At 42.2% G+C, this 25696-nt stretch overlaps 1 protein-coding gene across 1 annotated transcript in view; it reads right to left on the bottom strand.

The window, feature by feature from the left end:
• Positions 1-25696, bottom strand: part of OBSCN (obscurin, cytoskeletal calmodulin and titin-interacting RhoGEF) — a 190216-nt gene that overhangs the window by 117592 nt on the left and 46928 nt on the right. Inside the window, exons 19-37 of the mRNA XM_075704703.1 lie at positions 25097-25372; positions 23709-23975; positions 22950-23219; positions 22463-22726; positions 17476-17742; positions 17061-17173; positions 16180-16333; positions 14648-14809; positions 14039-14143; positions 13094-13360; positions 12174-12443; positions 10942-11208; positions 9207-9473; positions 7276-7542; positions 6079-6348; positions 4989-5255; positions 3933-4199; positions 2057-2329; positions 271-537 (exon numbers count right to left, since the gene is read on the bottom strand). Coding sequence (XP_075560818.1) covers positions 271-537; positions 2057-2329; positions 3933-4199; positions 4989-5255; positions 6079-6348; positions 7276-7542; positions 9207-9473; positions 10942-11208; positions 12174-12443; positions 13094-13360; positions 14039-14143; positions 14648-14809; positions 16180-16333; positions 17061-17173; positions 17476-17742; positions 22463-22726; positions 22950-23219; positions 23709-23975; positions 25097-25372 — 4560 coding nt within the window. The remainder of the gene's footprint in view (positions 1-270; positions 538-2056; positions 2330-3932; positions 4200-4988; positions 5256-6078; positions 6349-7275; positions 7543-9206; positions 9474-10941; positions 11209-12173; positions 12444-13093; positions 13361-14038; positions 14144-14647; positions 14810-16179; positions 16334-17060; positions 17174-17475; positions 17743-22462; positions 22727-22949; positions 23220-23708; positions 23976-25096; positions 25373-25696) is intronic.

The following is a 25696-nucleotide window of genomic DNA, read 5'->3' as shown; positions in this document are numbered from 1 at the left end:
TGACCCATTGCTCTCTGCTCCACAGAGCTTGGCCACTTAACTTTCACAGAGCTAAAATCAGGTAAGATGAAGGATTTTCCTGTTTCACATTCTGTCACCTCTCTGGGAGCTGTCCCAGATGACTTGATGAGAACCTCTCCTGCATGGTGATGCAAAGACATGAGGTTCCTTTTCAGTACAGTTTCATGTTTTTATCATTTCAATTTATTACTCTGACCTTGGTGTTAGGTGACAAGTTAGGACCCAAACCATCACTCCAAATGTTCTTACCCTTGACAGTAATAACCGCACTACTTTTAGCTGCTCCAGCCTCACACTCATATCTGCCACTGTCTCTTTCTTCTGCCCTGTGAATGACAAGCTTGGCTTCAAATCCCGACCGGCTGATGTTATACTTGGAAGAATTCCTAAGGCTCTTCCCGTCTTTGCACCACTTTACAGGGCTGTCTGATTTGGAGGTTTCACAGTGAAGGACCACATCCTCTCCCTCAGTGACTTCAGTATCAACCAGCTCCTTTGTGAAGATGCAGGGCTTCTCTAGAATCACATAAAAACCATCTGAGATGTTTCAGAAGAGGTGCGGATTTTCAGATCACAAGTAATCTGTGAGATTTATATCCAAGATTACTTGTATCAAAATTACAGGTCAAGGTTAGTAACAAATAATTTGATGGTCATGACTATAAAGCCCTCAGGAAGGCACCAGTCATGCCATAAAATCTTGTTTAGCAAATACCTAACGCCGTCTGGGAGAGACTGAGAAGAAAATATGCCTGTTGAAGAACATAAATAAGACCTCTCTTGCATCTTGCTAAATATGAACAAGATGGAGACACAATTTTCCTAAGCCCTTTCACTTGTGAGCTGATTAGTTTGAACCTCCTAACTGAATGTGGAAAAAAATAATTCTGCATGAAGTGAGGTGCAATATGGGTTTCCCAAAGCCAGTCATCTAGAGTAGGTCTCATCTCAGTGGTACGAGTCATCTAAAAACCAGGCAAGATAGCTCAGACAGGTCATGTAGGGTGTCTATAACTGCTGGAAGATGACAGACACCTCCAGAGACCAGCTATTCACTTCCAAGACAGGTCATTAGGACAGAGAAGATGAACTGCTCTCTGGAAGTGCTTGTTTTTCTACACAGCTGATAGAAGTAGCCTAAGCTAGATATCAATAGCTAAAGTGTCCAAGGTACATCTTATCCCTCATAGCTTCATGCTTTTTAATCCATAAAAATCCAATCAATCAGGAGACCAAAACCTGGTTTTGGTACTATAGCATCGTGTATTAATGTTACCAGAAGGAATCAGACTTTTGCAAATCAGGCGTTTAATTTGACTTCAGAAAAATCTGTTTGCATTTCTGTAGCATGAGAAAATTTGGGCAAATTTTCAAATTTTGAAAAAAAAAAGAAAGTTCTTTGCAAGAAACGTGGTGATTCTGAAAAGAATGAGAATATTATCTGGCACAGTGGAGACTGTGTGTTTTACCTCTCTGGGCAAGGAGAAATAGTTATGTTTCCAGTAAGATAACACCTCTCTAATCCTGCACCCTTGGGCTGTCTGGCATTCATTTTACTCCCTTGCTATAGAAGTAGACTGACACTGCAGTTTTAATGCAGTTTGACTTTTCCAGAGAAAACAATAGCAGAGAACACACATAATGTTGCCTTTCAAACAATGAAAACTAAATTAAAAACTTATTGCTTGCACTTTTTTATTTCCCCCTTGAACTAATTGATTTCTCCTCATGTATCATCACCTTATCAGCTCGGCTCAAGGAAAACTGGACAAGGCACCCAAAGTGCCATCACTACAGTATAACATTCCCATCTAAGGTCCAATAAACGCAATGAGAGTTGTCCAGGATTACGAAGTGTTAATTCCCCGGCCCTAGCTTCATTATATAGGAAATGCTATTATTGAACATATACAGATATACACATGATGGGGCCAAATTTGTAGCATTTTTTCTCTTTTTTTTCCACCTACCCACATTAACCCATAGTTATTTCTACACATTCTTTCATCTCCTGCAGTTTTTATGATTGAATTACCTTTAACAACCAAACTGGCAGAGGTTTTCTTATCACCAGCTTCAAATGTAATGACCCCCGAGTCCTTCAGTGAGAGTTTTTTCACCGTTAGCAAGTGATATCCACCAGGCTGAGACTGGATCTCATTAAGTTCATTGGTATGGAGTGGGGTTTTATCCAAAAACCACTGCACTTTGCTATAGTCTACAGGAGAGATTCTGCATTTGAACGTGGCAGATTCTCCTTCTAACACAGTGACATCTTCCAGGTCTTCTGTTATTAGCACTTTCTGGCCTGAAAGGAACATAGATACATCAATTACTGGAATCTTCTGTTTCTAGCATGAAAATCGATATGGAAAACTCCAAGATTTCCCATGTGAGTATTTCAATAAATAAATATGTTCATGATACAGAAAACTGAAACACAATTCCCCTGTGATTGAACACAAAAACCATTCACAGGAAGACAGTATATACAGGACACACACCAAAATAGGATGAAGACAACTTCAAAGCACCAGAACACATATAGCAGAACAAGTAGCCAGTACAATGCAAATCCAGTGTTAGAAAGTTTCTCTTAATGAAAGTACCTGGAAAGGCTGAAAGGATGCATCTCTGACAGCATCACTGGGCTCTAGACATCACTAAGCAGACAATCCCTCCCATGACAACCCCTCTGTTTTTCTAGAGCAAATACAAGTTGCTTTCTGTGGGATAGGACCACCCAGCCCCACCTTCTTTGAGCTTAGTCCAACCATAAACACAGTGGGAAGTGGAGAGGGTGTCTGACTGCAGCTTCAGTAAAAAGAAACAAAGCAACAATCCTGAAAACCTGCCTGTGTAGATATGGATAGATACACCTAACTATAAATAAATAAATAAAATAAGGTTATAGCTGTATACAAAGATATATCTGATGTTGCTCCTACTTACAAAAGCAGTACAGGGAATTTTTACTTTTACCTTGAGTTTTGTGATACAGAAGTATTTTTTTTCACTCAGAAAAGTTGGTGTTAGAGACCTCACAGCGAATTCAGGCAGCTCAGATCCTGAGGCCACGAATGGGATTAAGCATACTTTGCTTCTCAAGGCTGTTCTAGCAGATGATCAGAAGTGGAGGAGTCTGGCTTTAACCCCCTTAGTCTTTAATAACTAGCTATAATAATTAATAAGTAAGTGGACACCACCACCGCATCTCTATGCGATTATTCTTTAATTGTTTCTGCTCTTCATCGTTTCATCTATTTCAGCTGAAGAGGTTCTCCCAGTTGGTGCTCCAACGAGGGAACTGTGAGGAGCAATAACAACCAGACCTCACTCCTTCCCCGAAACACTGCTCTGCTGTTAGCTTTGGCCACCACAGCTTTTTTACTGCCTGTAGCATCAAACAAAAGCTGCTTGGGTTGTAGTCTTCAGCTGGAGGGTGTAACTCATGTCTAAGGCGCAGAGGGACATTAAGCACTTAAAGATCCCTGGACCACTCATTCACCCATCCCCTCTTAGAAACCACTACTGGAAAGAGGCATCAAGGGATATGGAGAAAAGCCTGGAGGCAGAATAATTTTTCCCCCATCTAATAGCAGGCACTCTGAATCATATCCATCATATGTTCACACAGGAACACCAGCCTCTCCTCACATCAGCGTTTTGGGTTTTGAATAATACCCAAAATATTCCAGGTGTTATTGCTTCAAATTGACAAATTACTCTGCATGCCCAGCTCCATGTCGTTATATTTTTGTCCACATGTCCTGTGCAGTGTATAGACATCGTGACTCAGAGCCAGAAATCAGTAGATCTGCTACCTGTATGCCAAGAAATAGATCTGCCTATGCATATAATGTTTCCCGGTGGAGAAACAGGATGTACAATCATATTCCTCTCACACATACCTTGCACAACTAGCTTGGCTCTGGACTGGGCATCACCAATGTCACAGGTGTAAGTGTCACTGTCACTTTTCTCCAAGTTATTTATGGCCAGCTGCAGGACTTGTCCTTTCTGTGTGATCTCATATTTCTTGCTAGACCTGAGTTCAGCTATGCCTTTCCTCCAGACCACAGAGGATGCAGCTTTCTCACTCTGGCACATAAAAACTGCAGTTCCACTTTCATCCACTTTCAGATCTGAAAGTTCTTTGACAAAATAATTAGGTTTTTCTGGAAGAAAACAAAACAAAAAAAACCCCAAACAAACAAAAAAAGAGAGACAGAGACAGATTTGTTACCCAAACAAGTCCTAAGCATACAGAGTGGTCTTGAATCCCCTCTGCCCCAACTTGTAGAATCACAGAATATGGAAACATAGAATCTTTAGGTTGGAAGAGACCCCTAAGATCATCAAGTCCAGCCATTAACCTAGCACTGCCAAGTCCACCACTCAACCATGTCCCTAAGCACCACATCTACACGTCTTTTAAATACCTCCAGGGATGGGGACTCAGTCACTTCCCTGGGCAGCCTGTTCCAGTGCTTGACAACCCTTTTGGTGAAGAAATTTTTCCTAATATCCAATCCAAAATTCCTCTGGCACAACTTAAGGCCATTTCCTCTCATCCTATTAGATGGAATGGATCTAAGAAGATCACCAGGTCCACCTCCTGTTGCAGGATGTATCAGGTAAAATATTTCCAGGAAAGTTTAATACCATTGCATGGGTACTGCTGAGGTGTCATCTTGCAGACTGTGTACAGTTTTGATCACCCATATTCAAAAAAGTCTAATTCAAATTTCCAATTTTGATTAGCTCATTACATAACACATAAGATTCTTCAGTACCTATAAGGTGCTTTTTCAGAGGTTTTTTTTAAAGTTTTTAATCCATGACATTTTTTGAAAACTAGGAATTGATCCTGTTTAGGGAGATAGAAGAGAAGAACATCTCCCACACGTTGTGGTTATTTACCCTAACTTCTGCACATGCCAGGCCCTATGCATGCTTCAACTGACCTTGCACTGTGATCCTGGCTTTTGTTTTAGAGAACTCAGTCTCACAGGTGTACTCCCCACTGTCCTTGACCGTGGAGTCATGGATGATCAGAATGGCCCGTGTTCCCTCTTGGTGCAAGTCATATTTCTGGCTTTTTCGGATTGCTTTGCCATCCTTGTACCACCTGATGTTCACATCAGGTTTTGACAATTCACAGCTCAGGCTGATGTCCTGTCCCACTGCTGATGTTTTATCCTCCAGCTGTTTTGTAATCTCAGTAGGTTTTTCTGAAGAGGAGGGGGGAAATAAAAAAAAAAAAAAAAAAGGAACTTTGAATAAAAGTCATGATCGTGATCACTATATAGTGTGTGTGGGGGTTTGCAATTCAAATGTCCAGCAAGTTTTCACATTCCCCAATGAATGATCCGTATTATGTTAGGGAAGGGAGGGAAAAGGCAGTCTTGCTCTTTAGTATATATTAATTGCAGTTATGGGCTCTCAGTGAATATTAATGATTGCTTACAGGAACTGAGGACTTGTCCTGACGACACCCATTTCGGGGGATGTCATTTTGTTGTGACTGAAGTTACAGTAGGCGCGCAGTTATAGTGGGATCTGTCTCAGTAAAACCAGACATCTACGCTGTAGAGATACGTAGCAGAGACACTAGCTCTAGGGCTGCTCTACAGCCAGCAGTGATCTGCTAAGTGCAGGCGATAGACTTCAAGGAATAATTTATTTTGTCCTACATAGGTCTAACTGCGGATGATGGACTATGTCTGAAAGCCACCTATTTCTTCTCTCCACTGACTACCCAGTGATTATCTCTGATGGGTGATCACTACTTGGGTGATTATCTCTGATGCACACAGTCTGGGTAGTAATCGTCAGTACAATTATACTACCGAGTGTATTCTGCAATTCTCAAATACCTATAAAAAGTTGCAGCCTTTCACTTGTTTTTAAGGAAGACTCTCAGTGCTTCAAGGCTCATAGAGAAGGCTGCTATTCAATTTGATCATTACAAGAGTTTGCCTTTGTGGTTTACTGACATACCTTATGAAAAGACACCCAAGAAATCAAACCCCAGAACCTTTCTGAACTCATTACCTTTTACAACCAGAGAAGCCTTGGAGGTTAGACCACGGGCAGTGAAAATCACTTCCCCAGCATCATCAGGAATCACTTTTTTGATATTAAGTGTATATTTCCGACCCATGTTAGAGGCTTTAAATCGCCCACCACTTTCCACTTTGTTCCCGTTCAGTGTCCAGTTGAAGTCATCAATGCTTTCATGGGACAAAATACACTCAAAAGTGCAATTTTCTCCCTCCTGGATTTCAGTGTTCTTCAGTCGTTTGGTGATGCCAATGTTCAGTTCTAGAAGACAAAAACTAAGTTAATACAAGGAGAAAAGGCTTTTGTGACTGACATGAGTAGTAGTATTGACATTTTTAGCTCATCAGATTGGTTTGTCTACTGGATTGGCAAGACAGCACTGCATTTCTTACAGATGTATTTGCAATGGGAAGGATTTCTCAGACATTATCCACTCAGAATCTCTGCAACGCTATAGAAAAAGGGACATGTGAATTTCCTGACTTTGGTCTGGAGGGACTGCATGGAGAACAGATCATTCAGTGGAGAAGAGTCAAGATTCGAGCTAGAGGGGACAAAAGCTGTCAGACCAAAACCTTGTGCGAGGTTTTTCTCTATGACAGTATAAGTGAGATGTTTGTTAATTTGTTACCATCCTACCTCTCCTGGCATTCAAATCAGACAAATTCAAACTTTGTCTTTTTATCAATGTGAGTTTGAAAGCCATGAACACTTCTCTTCCCGTCAAGCAGCCACAAAGATTAGAAGGCAAGCTCAGCTGCTGGTTTCTTCAATAGACAACGCTGTACTACCTTTGTGTTACCACAATGAACTCTGAATTAATAGCTCAAAACTGTAAAACACAAGCTACTTGGTTTCTTTTGTTTGGGGTTTTTTTTTTTTTTTTTTGGTTTGGTTTGGTTTTGGTTGTGGGGTTGGTTTTGGGGGGCTTTTTTTGAGAAATTTTTTGCTCTTCTGGGAGGATTTCTGCACCTTAGGAATGTTCAGGAAGGAAACATTGTCACTCACTACACTCTTGACACTTGATTTTCACTGAAACATCAGGTATATTTACACCGAAGAGTAACAGGGATTATTCAGACATCACCATGTTATGTGAGGCTCATGGAGGAATAGGTGTGAGAGAAAGTGACCATGCCCACCCGTATTTGCAGCACCCCTTGACTGGCGATCGTCTACAATACTTACCCCGAACGCTGACCTTTGACTTGGCAACATCAGTGCCAATATCACATGTGTATAAACCTGCATCTGTCTTTTCAAGGTCATGGATAAGGAGGCACAGGGTCTTCCCAGACTGTATCTGCTCATACTTGTTACCAGAAGTGAGTTTCACACCATCCTTTTTCCAAACAGGTTTGACCTTCTCTTTGGAGACTTCACATTCCAATTTAATCATACCTCGCTCCTCACCAAAAACATCGTCCAAGGACTTCATGAAGACAGCAGGCTTCTCTGAAGGTTAACAGGCAAAACAGAGATAATCCAGGATATTTAGGTTGAGACATTTTCAATTACTAACAAATATTTAAAGAGAGCTTAAGTAAACCCTTGGCAATGCTGATGATACCAATGCAGAACTTAAAGCAGTCTCACACCTCATGATTGGAAGGAGCTTTAGGGAAATCAGAATTTATTATTGGGAGGATGCATGGAAGGAGAGAGACAGCCTGCATTGCCATGCATGGGGAGTGATATTCAGTGCTGTAATTGTGGTCTCTCTTATGACTGCACACCTGTGAGATTCCAAGGGCTCCTTTTCTCTCTCTGCGTTGGGGCATCTATCAGCCACAGGACATCCCATCACAGGGAATGGGGCTTGGAGCAGACATGTAGGGCCTCAGTGAAGGCCAGAGGGACAGCTTCACGCTTTTGTGGAATAGCCACTCAACAAGATAGACTAGGTTTAAGGAAGCCCTTTTCTGTATCCTAGAGAAGCAGAAAACATTCTCTAGGAATGTCCTTTCTCATTGCAACAGTCTACAAGTGGAAAGGGGTCAGGTGGTAAGAAGAAAAATGTGTGAAGAGAAGTAATTGGGATGTAGGTCTTCTAAAGCCAGACAGCTGGCACTGCCTTTTCACCACGTAGGATTCATGCGGTAGGAGCAGCAAGAACAGGATAAGCTGCACATTCTTCTCACTCTCCTGAACATTTCTTCTCTTGCCTCTTTGTTTTATTGATTCCCTTTATCTAATTTAAAATATATTTGACACGGAGGACATCTATTTGGGGGAAATTTTTAACCAGAAGAAAAGAAAGAAAGGAAGAGGAAATCCTTCAGACTCTCTGAGTGGATAGAGTAAGAGTTAAATTACTGAGATACTCTGGGAAGAACAAATTAGTCATGATCAGGACACAAAATGCAAAGGAAATCAGAGAGATTATTCTCTAGGAGGGTGTGGAGGACATCAGATTCTAATTTTCAGAGAACGGTTCAGAACATTTTGCACTCGTGTTTCCAGATACAAGAAGTTGTTAATTTAGGGTAACAAATCAACATGATTTACCTGAGCATGCATGTATGGGTGTGTTGCTAAAGAAAACATGATTTTGAAACTATGGTAAGGGTTTTACTTCATGTTTCTAATATGCCTAAAATAATTCACGCAACTTACTGCGGCTTAGCTGATGCACAAGAACATGTTAAACCACAGCAACTCAAAGTTTGGTGACACATATAAGACATATGAAGGCCAGCAACAAACTGTCTTCTCTTTGCTGATTCAGTCTGACTCCAGAACGGATATACTAAAGGTGTGCCCTACCCTTGGAAAGACACTGAAGCTCACCTCCTTGTAGCCAAAAATCTTTAGAAACAACAATTTATAGAATATATACTACTGAAGAGATCTACAAGTAAAGGAGATTGCTCTTGAGACTATGCTGATCAGTAAAAACATTGTAGAGAGCTATGGAAAGTTTTGGCAGGACATCAAAACAATCTTCCTTAGAAAAATCATCAGCTACAGTAGAAACTCACACTGGAAGAAACCCCCTGCGTGCCTATTACTCGGTGCCAGAAAGGTGAAGCTTATGAGCAGGGTTGCTGCATGGGTACAGTAAATAAGCTCTTTTGCATCTCATATGTACATCTGGGAGGAGTGTGATCACAACCCACCTATCACCTTCAGACGCACGGTCTCTGACACCTTGTCTGACTTCATTGTCACTGTGCCAGCATCCTCAGGCTTGACCTGCTTCATCGTCAGCATGTAGCAGTTGCCAACATTCCTGATGTCATTGAAATTGTTGGTGTAAAGGAGGGTGCCATTGAGGAACCATTCCACATCCTCGTCGTCGTGGGACAGCTCACAGGAGAAGACAGCGGAACTCTCTTCTTCAATTTCCACGTCCTGCAGGTGTTTGAGTACTTCTACATTGCGGGCTGTAGGAAACCAAGGTGCACAATCACCACTGTCACCATAAATCAGTACTGTTACCACAAATAGATTTCATAACATTTAGAGTTCATTAGATGTTTTAGTCTGGTCTCCTGTGCACCACGGATCATTACATTTCATTTACTTGGTTCTGCATTTGGTCCAACAAAAAAAAAATCCATTAAAAAGACTATCTTGTCCAGAGCCCTCAATTCTCTTTTAAAACATAAAACTGTTTTGCTTTTTCTTCTTTTTAATTTAAAAATAAGTAAGTCTTTCTAAAATGGTAATGGCATTACCGTCATACCTAAATACCCCACAGAGCTCCAGTCCCTGTGAGCTCATCACTGTGCACACACAAACACATTATAACTAAGTTATCCCTGACTCACTGCCAGGGAAACACAGAGCATGAGATTAAGAGAATGGGTTTGGTCACAAACAGCAAGTATGACGAGATTAAGCAACTTGCTCAGGTTTAGGGAGCAACAGGAATTTAATTTGCTTTCCCAGTCCTTGGCCAGAAGTTTCTCTTTGCAGCTTCCCCACCCGTGACATGCTGTTTCTCAAGGACTAGCTAACTCAGAAGAGGCGTTTGGGAGTATTAAATAATTTTGTCATTTGGATGAACCTCTTCAAGGCCAAACTGTTACCAAGAGCTGCTCCCTGGACTTCTGTAAATGATTCCGTGGCTCACCTCCAAGTCTTGCTGAAAGCGACACAGGGATCATCTTTTCTTACAGTTTCACCAGAGGTGAAGAACTGGCTAAAAACAGTGCCATACCAGGATGAGGTAGAACATCATTATGAATAACGAACGTATAGCAGTTATAAAAGCTGACACAGTGGTCAGGAAATGAAAATCACAACAAAGATCACCAGAATCAGAGGCCTGTAGCACTTTGACATAAAGGACATTTTTAGCAAGAAGTATCAAAGAGTTCTAGTTCCTTGGCTGAAATGGACAATGATGTGCCTTGAGAAAGATGCATGAATTTCTGCCTTACCCAGATGGTGCCCTTCCACATGCATTACCTGCTTCATGGTAAGTGCTGGATTTCAGTGTCATGGGATATCAGCACAGTGCATAATACTGTCAGTTCACTTAAGATATTGCATTTATATAAAATTAACAGGAGAGAACTGTGGGAATCTACCTCCACTTAAGAAGAGAAGTCCAGAGTGAAATACTGAACCATAAAGATATAGAATTGGAGAATCATAGAATGGTTTGGGTTGGAAGGGACCCTTAAAAGTCATCTAGTCCAACCCCCCTGCAGTGAGCAGGGACATCTTCAACTACACCAGGTTGCTCAGTGCCCCGTCCAACCTGACCTTGAATGTTTCCAGCAATGGGGCATCTAGCACATCTCTGGGCAGCCTGTGCCAGTGTTTCAACACCCTCATCATAAAAAATTTCTTCCTTATATCTATGCAACAGGTAATCCCCCCGCTGCCGCAAACCGCTCATACCTTCAACGGTCAGCGTGGCTTCGGTCTCAGCATTTCCAGCCCTGCACTTGTACACGCCAGCATCTTCAGGCTTCACCTTCAAAATCCTGAGCTCTGCCGAATGCTGCTCCCTCTTGATTTTGTACTTCTCAGAGGGCTCAATGGGTGTGTGGTCCTTGAACCACTTCACAACCTTTGGAGAAGGCCTGAAGTCGCAGGACAGGATGACCGAATGGCGCTCCAGAGCTGTCTTGTCCTCCATCTTCCTGGTGATCTGTATGTGGTAATCTGCAAAGCGGCGTTGGGAAAGAAGAAGGGATCAAGCTGAAGAAGGAGAAAGTTTCTAATCTGTATTTCATGCTAATTAATTTCACATATGTTGTTCACAACTGTTTTGTGAACTGCTCAGATGGTGCTGCAAGTTTCTGTTACGGAGCTGATATGCTTTGAAGCTAAAATGGCACGATGATCTATAGGGAATGCTGGCTTCTATAAGATAATACTGTATATTAACTACCAAATTCATGGCCCAGTTCTGGTTCACTGAATTGCTCTCTGAGGTTTTTATTGAAGTAAGAGCAAATTAAAGACAAAACAAGGACTTCAGCATATGATTTGAGATATTTACAATGGTGACAGGGGAAGATAAAAAGCCTTGAAGCTTTGTCCCCGATCAAGTCAATGACAAAGGGGATTAAATAAATGAGCTATCAAACTTGTTTATTTCAGAAATGGGACAAACTCTCTTGGCAAATTTCATCTGTTTTATCTTCTTTGGTAAAGTCAAGAAAAAGGAGAAGAGAAGAGAAGGAGAAGAGAAGGAGAAGAGAAGGAGAAGAGAAGGAGAAGAGAAGGAGAAGAGAAGGAGAAGAGAAGGAGAAGAGAAGGAGAAGAGAAGGAGAAGAGAAGGAGAAGAGACGAGAGAAGAGAAGGAGAAGAGACGAGAGAAGAGAAAAAAAAAAAAAAGCCAAAACCCAGTCTGAGCTCAATAGAATTGAATACGAGGTTTGAATACCAGGCACACCAACTTATTTAATCAGATCCTTTCCTAAGACATCGCTGTCTTATTTCTTGCATCCAGCATTTCACCCAACAACTTGTAATTGGGAACTAAGCAGACCTTCCATACGTTTCCAAGACTCCAGCCAGTGGAGCCTGCACATTAGGCAGTACATATGAAAAAGTACTTTCCAGCGACTGCGAGAGGAAGGATCTCTCATGATCTAATTCAAGCCAGGACATAATCACATTACCTCTGACAAGCAGGTTTGCTGTGGATTTTGATTTGCCAATGGAGAACTGAATGGTGCCTGTCATATCAGCACTGGTTTTCAGTATTTTCAGTCGGTGGATGGTGCCTTCTTGCTGTATGATAAAGTTTCTGCCAGCCTGTAAGACTTCTCCACGTAGAGACCATTTGGGTGGTTTCACAGATGGAATGGATATCTCACATTCAAACGTAGCTTCTTCAGGCTCAGTCACATCCTCATCACACAACTCCTTTACAATACTAATGGATTGCTCTGGATGAAGGGTGGAATGAGAAAGCAGAGATTTAGAGGTCATGAAAGAACTCTTCCATTATCATCCTGCATGCTCATGCCATCTTTTCTGCATTTGAGTACTGCACTTGTTGGCTTAAAAGGCCCTCAAACATCCTTTTTTTTTAAAAAAAAAAAAACCCAAAACATATATTGATGGTCACAGGTCAGACAGTGAGACTGTGACACGGCCCCAAGAGAATCCAGCTCTCCTGATTCCTGGTCCTTTTTTCTAAAGCCACTTTCCTATCCTGATAGCAAACACTTGGCACTATAAAATGGAAAAAAAATGTTCACTGAAATGCAGATGTTGATAATAGGAAAGATTTTGGTTAGCTACAGGAGCTTTTCTCTGAACAACAAACTTTCTCCAGCATATCTGATAAACTTCTCTGGAACAGGAATTTCATCACTTTGCTGAGGAGAATATATCATATATTCATTTTTACAGGATGTTCCTGCACTTATAATCCTAAAACGATTCAATATCAATGGACTTCAGCATAAACCAACAGTGAATTAAAATACTTTTTAAGTGGTATTTTGTTTTCAAAGTAAATGACCAGGGCTTTTTGAATCAGCCAGTCCTCCTTCCAACGCATCCTAGAGGGGAAGAAAAAATGGTTTACTACCTTCAACAAAGAAATTAGCACTGCTTTTGTCATCAAAGGCATCACAAGTGTACGTGTCCTCATCTTCATAATCTGCATCATTGATGATGAGTTTCCGATAGACACCATCGCTCACAATTTCATATTTGTCACTAGGGTGAATTTCAACATCCTTTTTATACCATTTAACTTTGGCATTGGCACGAGACACCTGACACTCCAGGAATCCCCGATGTTTTTCAAGAGCAATCTTATCTCGCAAAGGCTTCACAATTTTTACAGGTAGCTCTAAAAGGAGTAAAAAAAGATGGAATGATCAGTATAGTTTCCATTTAAAGTGCCAATTAAAAACTCATTAGCAATATTTCTTTTATGTTCAGTTATTTGGACGATGACAGGAATCCCCACTATGCTAAGCAGTCAACTAGTACACAGCAAGTGAAGAGCTAATGAAGGGAAAACTTTTGATCCCTATTTTACCACTTGGATGGCTGAACTGCAGAGATAATAGATAATTTACGCAACACTACACAGCAGTGCTATGGCAAAGCCAGGGACCGATCTCAGGTTTCCTGAGCTCCTCACCAGTGTGTTAATTCATATGTCTTCCTTCTCTCTGTCTCTGTCACACTGTTTAAGTTAAACAGAAAAAAAATGCTGTATTCTTTTTAAACACACACCAGAAAGAGAAAATGCAGAAGAAAGTCAAGCTACAGCTTTTTGTCCCTCAAACATGACTTTTAATGTCATAAGGTACAAAACCAACCTCCTGAGAAGATAAACTGTGTTATTTAGCAAAAGTAAATTCCCAGGGTGATATTTCACATGCAGGAAGGTAAGCAGGAGTTTTTCTTTCCCTGAAAGCTTTAGGTGTTGTTTAACCTTCTTCACATTAGAAGTGAGGGAAGTTGGTTGGCTTGTAACATGAGCGCACTTAAGCAGTATTGGCATGAAAAGCATAATTACCTTTTACGGTAAGATGGGCACGAGATTCTGCCTTTTCTGCTACAAATTTGATCTCTGCTGCATCTTCAACTTGGACGCGTGTGTAAGTCAGCGAATAGGTCTTTCCTGAGAACAGAGACACAGCCAGACATAGCTTCCCCTGAGCAAAGAGCTTCGCTCCCTAAGGCACGCTGCCAGGTTGAGCATCGCTCATCTGGTTTCAGGCGCATCACTGCCTGCTCTCACAGCAGCAAGGCCGACCATTCCCCTACGTCTATGTCCCTGTATCAAAGGATAACCTAACCTCATCTCCTCCAAGGACTGACTGAATGTGGTCCCCACCATCTGGAACGTACTTGAAACAGATGGATCCCACCCGCTGTCAGATGATACAAATTCCTACCCACTGCTGGCAGCATGGGATGATGCGGTGACCCCAAATTTGCCTGACTAAATGTTCCCACTATGTTACTGTCCCAGACTAGCTGCAGCCCCAAAACAAGAGGGGAACTCTCTGTTAAACCTTCTTAACTTGATTTTGAAGGTCAGACCCTTCTGCCTGGTCTCCCATACCAGCACCTACTCCAACCCACCCCCACTAAAGAATGCGATCCCCCTTCTTCATCCTACCGTCTTGACGCATTCTAATATTGTCGGCAGCCTTCAGCTTGTTGTCATTTTTGTACCATTGGGTTTGGACCTCGTCATGTGAAATCTCACAGACAAAAGATGCACTCTCATATTCATTCACTTCCACATCTTCCAATGGTTTAACAATCTTGATATCTCGGGCTGTGAAATCATAGAGACAAGTATTTATCTGGGGTTTCTCCATAACTGAGTGTGGTGTGTTTACCTTCTGCACACTTGCATGGAAAAAATGGGATTGTGTTTTATTCTAGACCAGCCTCCCTTCCTTGGTGGTTTTGCTCTTCAACACAGTAAATACAGTTTAAACTTGAACCTACAGGTTTTATGGCTGCTGGAACATTATACAGGTTTTAAAAGAGGTTAAACATATTTATGAAAGAAAATCTGCCAAGGAAAACTAGACACAAGCCTACAATCTCTTGCGTCACTATAAACCTGTCTTGTTCACATGCTTCTCTGCATGCTTTCCTTTTACTCCCCTGCTTGTGTGTCTGGACTGCATCAGCCACAGGGACCTCAGCCACATGTTTGACCTAGGAGATACCTTTGCTTCAGTCCCCTGAACTCAGTATAATCCTCTTTAACTCTGCAGCTTTGCACTAACTTATGTCAGAATCGACCCATATTTCTGTGCTGCTGCAGCACTTTCCTTTTGGAAGGGAAGGCCTCGATCTACCTTGGACCAGCCTCAGGACTAGAGCTTAGATGCAAACCAGCCAGCATTCAAATAGCAACCCATCCCAACCACAAAGTCAGGGAGAAAAGGGGGAGTTCAACAGAGCAATGGAATAGGACAGAAGTTCATGAAGATATTGCTGAACACAAGTGGCCACATGAGGACAGCATCTAGTAAGCAATAAGAAAGAGCTGATCTGTCTTTTTAGACACCCCTCTGGAAAATAACATCTGCCACGGCACAGCGGACCTGTCCGTTCAGTAACTGGCCTTCAACACTAGCTTATCTCTGGTACTTCAGAGCCTGGTGACAAAACACATCTGGCGCTTGACCAGTTGCACAGTGCAACACACGGAGGGAGAAAACTGTCTTGAGCATAAAGGAGAGATGCAGTCAGAAATCCTGACACTTTCCTTAGCATTAACAACATAAAAAGTAGGGCACATCTTGAGATCATACCCAGGGCTTGTCCAGTCCCTATTCAGCCAAAGTCCCCCCGTGGCAATGGCAGAAGCTAAACCAAACCATGCTCACACCAGCCATTGAATCTCTGCTTTGTGCCAGGCTGTCCAGTATTTGCTAACTTGCCAATCTAGAATCACCATTCAAATTCCAGAGAACAGAAATAACTTATGATAAATGGAAAACTAAGCTAGCACCTCTTCCAAAAATACTCCTCTAAGGATAAAGCAAGCAGAGGACAGCTCTGCCAGCACTTTCTCACTGGGAAGAGAAAGTTACCCAAAATAAGCAATTGCAAAACACACAAAGCATTTCTGGCTGTGTAGTCAAAAATACTGCAGTAGATGTAATTTCCTACTTCAGTCGAACATACCATGAACCTTTAGGGTAGCTGATGTCTTGTCTTCAGCTGCTTCACATGTATAGGTTCCCTGGTCTTCATATTCACATTTGTGAATAATGAGGCTTCTCTTATTTCCCTGGGAAATAATCCCCACTTTTTTACTTTGCCGGAGCTCCTTCCCATCCTAGAAAAAAAAAGACCAAACCAGATCACCATCAACTCTCCTACATCTACACCAAGCAAAACAAACATTCAGATCTGTGTTTAATTCACCTATCTCATTGGACTTAATGGAGCTGTGCTTATTTAGCACAGTGCAAATTTTTCCAGAAGTACGAATGGCTGAAGAACATGCATAACTTTTGGTTGACCTAAGACACCTATTTGAAGGCTTAAGGCACTGTACCGGGTTGCCAATAAACCCCTTCAGACATTACCCTGAAGAAATGCTGTTATCCCCATTTAAGGGAAATATCAGCTGAGCCTCAAGGAAGGTTCATGAAATGCCTGAACTGATCTCCAAAATGATTGTCAGGTGAAAGGGAATTGAGGCTTCACCTTAAATCACAGTTCCCAATGAGGCTTAAAATCCTGGGTGAGAACTGCTAGGCATGAAGTAAAGCATAAGACTGCACTGCTATCAACAGCAGAGCTCAAATTCTGTGCAAAAACAGCTCAGGAGCTTACTGTAAACTCAAGAGAAGTTTAACTTTCAATCTGATAAATGCAGTAAATTAATAACACCAAGAGAGATGAATTGGGCAAGTAAAAGCACATAAGGACAAGGGAGCAATATGAAATGCTGTACAGCAAAGGCTCAGACTCACATCCCCTGGAAGTGAAATTAAAGGCTCTCATTCTTTTCCAGAGAAGTCAGAAATTAAAATACCACTATCCATCAAATGTTGTACCTTGAACCACTTAACATCCACGTTGGGCCTGGACAGCTCACACTCGAAGGTGACCTTGTCCTTCTGAGTCACACTGACATCTACCAAAGGTTTGCTGATTCTCACAGGCAATTCTGCAAAAAAGAGGAAATCCCGTTAGTGAGGATTTAGGTCTCCAGGACCATCTGGCACAACAAAATTGTGACAACAAAGTCCTATTGTTTTGAGCACGTTATGATGAGTTGCTCTGCGGACAATGATGTTACCACAATCCTGTTGACATTAGAAGGATATATTAATGATGATAGTCCAGTGCTTAACATCCATTGCGGTTACAAAGAAAGCTTATTGCTCTCTTAAAAGCTGGGTTGCTGGGTCAGGAGAAGACTACCATGTCCCACACCAACCAGGGCCTGAGACTTGTGGGTCTGTGTACCTGTCACAGTGAGCTTCGCTGATGAATGAATGCCATCTGCTTTGAAGGAGATGAGTCCTGCATCTTCAAGAGTCACGGAAGAAAGAGTCAGTGAATGTTTCTTCCCCAGGACACCAATAGTGATATTCGGTGAAGGCTTCAGCCGAACGCCATCCTTCTGCCAGATCCCTTCCACGTCCTCATGTGACACTTCCACCACAAAGGTGATGGTCCCTTTCTCAGAGACTTCGAGGGGCTGAAGACCTTTCACCAGCCTGATCTGCCTCACTGAAAAAACAACAAGCACAAGTTGGAGATCTCACACCAACAGCTGTGAAACAGTCTGAGGACTTCCGAAATAGATTATTTCCCTATTCCTCATGCAGGTACCTGCCAATTAATTGGTATCTACCAATTAAACAACCACCTTTGCAGGAAATAAAACCTGTTCATGACCATACTGCTAGCATGGCTGCCCTTCTTAAAATGGATGTGGTTCAGCTGGGACAAACCAGTCAGCCAAACATTGCAGAAAAAGGGCAAACTGGCCCTTTTTCTATCAGGGTCCACCACACTCACTGTCTATGCCAGAAATAAGCTTTGAAGTTGTACACATACAGAGTAGAGGCATTCCTGTGCTGGGTGAGGTGGTCACCAACAACCATCAGGAAGAAACACTACAGAAGAAAACACCACCGTTATTATTTACACTGGGACCAGGCTCTTGCTGGACAGTGAGGGGTGTTGTTGAAAATACTTACTATTCAAGCATGATTCAAGAGAAAGATGATCACTAGAGATTAATAGACCATAAAAGAATAATCAATATTGTGCAGCTCTTCAATTAGGATGAAACAAGGGAGGGGGGGAGGGAAGTAGCAGGGAGAGGAAAAAGCTTTTAGTAAAAAGAAAAAGTCCACAACACAGTGTAAAGTGCGCTGACACCTCCCAGCCTGGGGGACAAAACATCTGTGTTTTGGGTGGATATTAGCTGTTCCCACTACAAGACATGAGTGCCCTATCAGCCAGTAAAATGGATTTAGTATTTAAACTTGACTCACACTTAAAAGAAATTAAGTTGCCAATTTAAAAAAAAAAAAAAAAAAAAACAAACAAACAAAAACCCACAACAAAAACACCCCTCTGCAAAGCCATGAATTACTCACAAAAACCTTCAACTCCCCATGGGTCTCCTGGGAATATTTTCACCTTTCTTGTGCATGTTTGGCAGAGATAATGCACATTCAGCCAGGATCTGAATGCAAACGTGACCAGGAGTGTGCTATGGGCTCTGTTCCATGGTCATGGCCTGGACCCAGCTCCTGGGCTGAGGACACCAGAAGACACTGGCTGAAGACACATCTCTTGATGGCACCTACCCCTATGGACATGGGGGACAACAGGGAACAAAGGTCCCACAGAGGTGATATGAGTAGACTGTGCTTTAAAAACAAACTGGGTAGAGAAGCACAGTACTGTTCTCCCCAGGAGGGCAGTGGTGAACTCCATGTAAAGCCAGCTCCTTACACCTTTCCCATCCCCTCTGTTGCTGTTACACCTCACATCAGGTGTACAGAGGAGCATAGACATCCTATATAGGATCCTGTCTAGCCCCTCTCTCTAGGAAACCACACTGATTCCTCTCCCATGGTCCTCTCCAAGGTCACAACCACTTAAACACAAATTTGCCCCAAGGACATTTCTGGAACCAGACAAATGAGGGAAGTACAGATGCTTTCAGAAGCTGCTGCTTTGCTTCCCAAACTAAGACACCAGCTCTCCTGACTCTGCTCACTACAAGTTGCATCAGCACCCGATTTCTGATCTGATTTTGCAGCTCATCCCTATTCCTGCAGGGTACCTCATTCACTAAACTGAACACGATATACCTGCTACTGTCTAACCTTTCTCCTAGGTTAATAGATACACCAGCCCCTCAAACAGTGGCTAGACCAAGGATCAAACTGAAATTATTCCAAGGAGATAGCAAAAGGGACTTGCTATCTACGTAGCATTAACTAAACAGCACAGCAATTTCTAACTCAGTAAGTGGCCTCCTGGATATATCCTCACCTGGAGGTGTATGTAGGACAGGGGGGAAAAAAAACCACAACAAAAAACCCCCCCAAAAACAACTTTTTCAAAGGTCTTGTCATAAAGCAGCAACATTTGGGGAGTGGTAGAACTTTTACAGGATTTATTTTAATAGACAATATTTTGTGTCAAGAGATTTATTCCCAGTATAATTTCTGCTATAATTAATTGACCTAATTATGCTTTTCCCTGGTGAAAGCTTAGAGGTGTACCAGAGGAAGGATCACTTTACCCGTGACTTAAGTCTTCCACAAACATCTCCTCCTGGTCACAACTGAAAATACATATTCAGCCAGATATGTTATTGGTCTGAGCAGCCCAGTTGTTTTGGGGATCTCCTGGCATCTTAAGATCAGAAGAGATGCTTATCTTTTGATGAATCAGCTTTTATATTGCAGTAAATTAATGATTTTCACATAGCCATTCCTTATTTACCTTGCTCTGAAAGCAATCTCAAACCAAACAGTATCAGTCCAGCTTGGTGTTTTTTAAATAAAGGTCCTCTAAAATCAGGCTTCTTAACCTAAAGCAAATAAACCAAAATACCTAAACCAAATAGTAGTAGCTCAATTCCCCAGACTGTGAGCATTTAAAGAACTTCTGCTGACCTCAATGTAAGCCCTAACACATTCTGCTAAAAAGAGGCCATTTGCTTAAATGCCAAAAAACAGAGCATAATTTTAGACTTCTACTTTTAGAGTCTTGCTTTTGCTGTAAAGCAGTGTGAGAGCTTGGTGCTGTCTCAGCTGGAGGACTTGGATGCAGAATACAAATAGTCTAGCGAGATTCTTGTATATGGCCCCTTTCCCGCTGCATCTCATCACTAAGGCTTGAATGATCATATGGGAAAAGAATTCCCTGCTACAGTGAGCGGATTCCTCTTTTTGATCATGGTTATTCTCAGATCACTTTGAGTTTCCATCACTGCATGAAACTATCTCAGTTCATCAACAGAGGAGCTACTTTTTACAGTGACACTAAGGGTAAGTGATGACAATGCAGCTGGGAGCCCGGGAAGCACAACCCAAAATCCTCTCTCTCCATCAGAATAGGAAGTTTATAAACCAGAGACAGATACACATTTATGCTTGCATGATTCACCCTGCACAAAACACTGTTGGCAGCTATCAGGACTACCCAATTACTTCCTATATAAACAGTGTTCCATCTTTTTTTTTTTACTACTTGGCTATAGTAACAGCCAGTGCCTAAAACCAGGTATAACTGAATCTACAACCAACTGCTGAAACATCTTGCTGGAAGGCAGCTGAGTAACACCCAGAGTCTAGAAAAAAGAAAAACAACAAACAAAACAAAACAAAACCCAAAACACCAAACTCCTACAAAATCTTGGGATGCAATGTGTGAAAGAGAATGGAGCAGCAAACTGCCCCATGCTGCACTGCACTCTTCCAACACATTGTGACCACACAAGTGCTATATTTCTTTATCTTCTGTGGACCCAGTTCATCCCATTTAACTGAGACAGTAAACCTGAATCTAGTTCTAAGTCAGGGTCATAGTCACCCATGGTTCCTTGAATAGCCAGAAAGACATTCCAAAGGTAATTCAGTGCATCTAAGGATTAAAACACTCTCTGGAGGTCTTTTTTTTTTTCCTCTCTGTTGACTACAGAAGGAGCTGAAACTGATGTGCTAGATTTAGGCTGCATGAATCCAAGCCTAATCTACCAGCTGCTAGTCACTGGTAATGTCTCGGTTTTTTCTAGAGCTATTCAGTTTGGAAAAAAGATGAGAAACTGCCAACAGAAGTGATAACTGCCCCATATCAGGATGCTAAAGCAGTGGGGTTTTGACAACTGTCAGCCAGGAAGATTTTTGAAGATGAAGCTGCCTTAGCAGTGCATGAAAGTGATTTGACAAACCCCGCTCCGTATGAGACGGCCTGTCATCAATTTTTCATATCTTTGATACCATCAGAAGACCACAATATTATAAGGTTAGAAAGACCTAGAAAAATCATCTAGCTCTTCTCTCCTGCTCTAGGACATGTTCAGCTCTTTACGTCATCCCAGACAGATACTTCACCAACCTTTTCTTAAACCCATGATGGAGGCCGCAAAACCTCTTCAGACAACCTATTCAGTCATCCAACCATTAAAAAGCTTTTTTATTGTATAACCTGGATCTTTCTCATTGCAATTGAAATCCATTATTTCCTGGCGTTATTTCCACATGGAGAACAGATTGTTCCCTGCCACTTTATAACATCCTTTATATACTTGAATTCCGTTATCAGGTCCTTCCTTACCTATTATTTATGACCTACACAACACCAATTGGTGGCAGGGGCTTTACAGGCAAAATTAGATAGTCCTTAAGTGCTTAAATCCTGTCTTCATCTATCCTGTAACAATCATGACAAAAGGATGTAGGAAAAAGAACAGAAGTACAGGGCTACAACTGAGACAGCATTAGCTTACTTGAAAGGGCAGCACCCTCAGATAGAAGATTTGCTTTTGTAGTATTTTTAACACTGACTGACTATAAAGAGACATTCTGAAACAGATGGTTTGCAGAGAAGAATTAGGGCAATGGATGGCTGAAGAGGCAATGGTTTGCTAAAAACCATACAAAGAAAAAAAAGAGTGTACCAGAGAATGAGAAATTTCAGAGGAAAGAGAAGAGTCACCTGAGAAGCTTAATGGTCAACAACGTAACTGAAAGCTGGCGGGATGAGATGGAGGCAATAAGACTCAGCCAGCCACTCTCTGTTTACTGCCTTTGCTTCCACCTCCTCTCAGTCATTTGACTGGTGGCCAAGCCCATGGTTGTGTCCCCATGTCCCCATGGCAAGTGGGGGTGGCAGTGGCTGTTATGTTAATGGAAGAGACCAGAGTCCACCTCCAAACCCCGTTCAGGGTATTTATAGAACTGGCAATCATTCAACTTACTTTCCACATTGATCTTGGCTTGGGTCTTGTCATCAGGACTCTCACAGCAGTAGAAGCCCCTGTCTGCAAAGGAGATGTCCTTAACCACCAAGGTATGCTTTGTTCCCTCAGCTTTGATGTCTATTTTTTCACTGGGCTTCAATACGATGCTGTTCCTCATCCACTTCACCTCTGCAGGCTTGGTCAGCTCTACCTCCAAGGTCACTGTGTCCCTCTCTTCAACTGTTCTGGGCTCCAGTTTCTTCTTGAATGAGATTGAGGCCTCTGCCAAAGGAGAAGAAATATTAGTAAGAATGTAGAGGATCCAGAAATCAAGGTTTCAGAGAGAATTAAAAAGGTGGCTCATGTATCTCCAATCCCAATGCATTCTGGGCATCCATATTTAATGATGCAAAAGCAGAATTTCCCTACTGCTGTCATAATCAGTCAGGGGAAAGGCCACATAGCATCAGTGACAGCCTGTCAAAGGGACATTATCACCTCCTACCTCGGACTCTGAGATTGGCTGTGCTTTCTACACCCTCAGCATTGGCAGAGATTTCAGCTGCATCTTCCAGCGTCAGGTCAGTGATGGTGAGGCTGTGGTTCGTGTCCTTCTGCGAGATCACATACTTCTTGCTGGCTTCAATCTTGACACCATTCCTGAGCCAAGTGACCACAGCATCACTGGGAGAGACAGTGCACTTGAACACAGCCTCTTTTCCTTCCTCAGAGACCACGTTGTTGAGACTCGTAACGAATTTCACCACTCTGGGAGCTAATGGATAGGAATAAAACATTTAGGAGCACATCTTTAAGACATGGCATAAAACACCTTCAAAGAGCCAAAAGCTTAGGTGATATTATCAGAAGCATCAATTTTTATTACTTACACAATTGATCACAAGTCATTAAGTTTCCCATATCTGAGTAAGTTTTGTGTATAGAGATGCCAGAAGAGAGATGAAAACAAAGAGGGGAAAAAAATTCCATTTTAGATTTGGGATACTTAATTCCAGCCTCAAATGCAATATGAAGGTCAATTTTCCCACATATTAAGAGAGCTCAACAGGTCCCAAAAATCATTACGTTCTTCACAAATAGAAGTTCCACTGACACTGAGAGAGGAAGTGGAGTTTTGTATTTTGCTGTCAACACAGGAGACAGCACAAACACATGACCAAGCTCAGATTTGCAGAGTTGTAATGGTTGAGGACAAAACCCAAGGATCCCTCCATGTTGTCACCATGCAGTTCTAGAGACATACCTTTGGGGGTGATGGTAATGCTGCTCTTGTCATCTCTGGACTCGCAGGAGTACTCTCCCTCGTCCTCAGCCCGGATGCCTGTTATTGTCAGTGTTCGCTTGACCCCTTCCTCATGAATCTGGAAACGCTTGCTGGGCTTGATCTGAACTCCATTCCTGCACCACACCACCTTCCCTTTGGCATGGCTCACATCACAGGTCAAAGAGACACTGCCTCCAATCTCAGCATTAACAGCTTCAAGTTTTTTGGTAAACTTCACTGGGATTTCTGAGATGCCGAAGAAGGAAAAAATGATGAGAAAGAAAAAGAGAAGAAACCTGTTCTAAGAAACCGTTTCTGGCCAACTTTAAAAGAAAAACAAAAACCCAACAAATTTGGGGATCAGGATAGACAGACAAAGCAGAAAGGTGGAAAATTAGGGAGATTCCTTTGACATCAATTTTAATATCATTATCATTCTGTAAAGCAAGAACAGTGCTTTTAAACAGGATTGGGTTTTGCCTTCCTTTCTTTCTAATTTCATACCCAATGAGACTGTGTGGTGTTTTTACATCAGAGCCTGATTTGCCTGAACAAATGTAAAAATCCATATGGATGCACAACCTCCAGCCACCTTTGTCTCTTCTGTCACTGGAGACACAGCCAATGGAGTCAAGGAAATCCAGGTTGTGATTTCTTTCATCCCGAAGGAGACATTTCAATAGGTCAGATGTATCATGACCTATTAGCAACCACTCCTCCACAACGACTCCAAAGGGAGCTGAGGGGGTGCATGTCAGCTGCAGAAATCTCCAGTGTGAGTATCTGAAGAGAAAGGAGCAGGCTTTTTGCTCTGGGACATCACCCTTCTCATTTCCATCTGTGGACCAGCTGTACTTTGTCCTCCTTGTCAACTTACAGCCTTAGCCTTGACTAGGGAACAGCATCCCAGGTGCACCATCCCAGGAACAGAGGAAGACACAATTCAGGTCCTGTTTCCCCGTGTGACTAACTCACAAATCTTCTCATCACACAACATTCCTCTATATCCTCATCAGCTTTGCCATGCCTGTGAGCAGAGCGGGGAAAAGCTAAGGCTGTCATAGCCCAGCTACGGGGGTTAGGAGGAGGCAGAAACAGCATGATGACAGTGGGGAGCAGACACCAGGAAAAGCACCTGTCGTAGGCCTCCTTGTTCCCCTGAGTGGCCAGCAAAGGACAAAAATTGGGTATTTGGAAGCAGGAGAACTTTGCCAGCCCATGGTGGGCCAGCCACAGCAGCTGCAACAGCAGTTCAAGCCTTGAGGTTGGGACAGTTTTAGAGAGAGATTGGACTTCACCTCCACCCTACCATGAGGGAAACATAGCCATTGGGTTGGGACATGACCTGTGCACTGCTCGTTGCTCACCTTTCACCTTTACTTTGAATTCCTGCTTGTCGTTCTTTGTCTGGCAAGTGTACACGGCAGTGTCTGTGCTCTCAGCCAGGTTCACCGTCAGGGTCCTGGATGCCCCCTCGCTCTTGATCTCATATTTCTTGCTCGCCTTGATTTCTGTTCCATCCTTGAACCACTTTACTGCAGCAGTTTCAGGCGTTACTGAAGTAGTCAGTGTGATGCTTTCATGTTCTTGAACAATGAGAGGCTCTTTCTGGACAACTTTATTTTCAAATTTAGCCTCTGGTTCTAGGAAAGACATTAAAATAGGAAAACTAATAACTTAAATCTCAAATCCTCAACAGCGATTTTCTATTACTCTCTCTTCATGACTCACAACACCAGCTCATCCATAACCTGTAATAACCCAGGGAATATGGCTGAATAATTGTGGCTGGTGTAATCTTTTACTGAGTGGGAAGAAAGAAAATGATCTCTCAGGCAACCCAGAGCTTCTGCTTAGAAGAGAAGCAAAGGAAAGGAAATGCAAACACACATTTTATCTGCTGCCCACAAAAAGCTTGTTTCTTAGAAGTAAAATGACCTGTATAATTATTTCCTCTCCCATTTTTA

The sequence above is a fragment of the Pelecanus crispus genome, chromosome 2, assembly GCF_030463565.1.
Source record: "Pelecanus crispus isolate bPelCri1 chromosome 2, bPelCri1.pri, whole genome shotgun sequence".
Taxonomy (NCBI): domain Eukaryota; kingdom Metazoa; phylum Chordata; class Aves; order Pelecaniformes; family Pelecanidae; genus Pelecanus; species Pelecanus crispus.
This window is presented reverse-complemented; position numbering and strand designations above follow the sequence as displayed.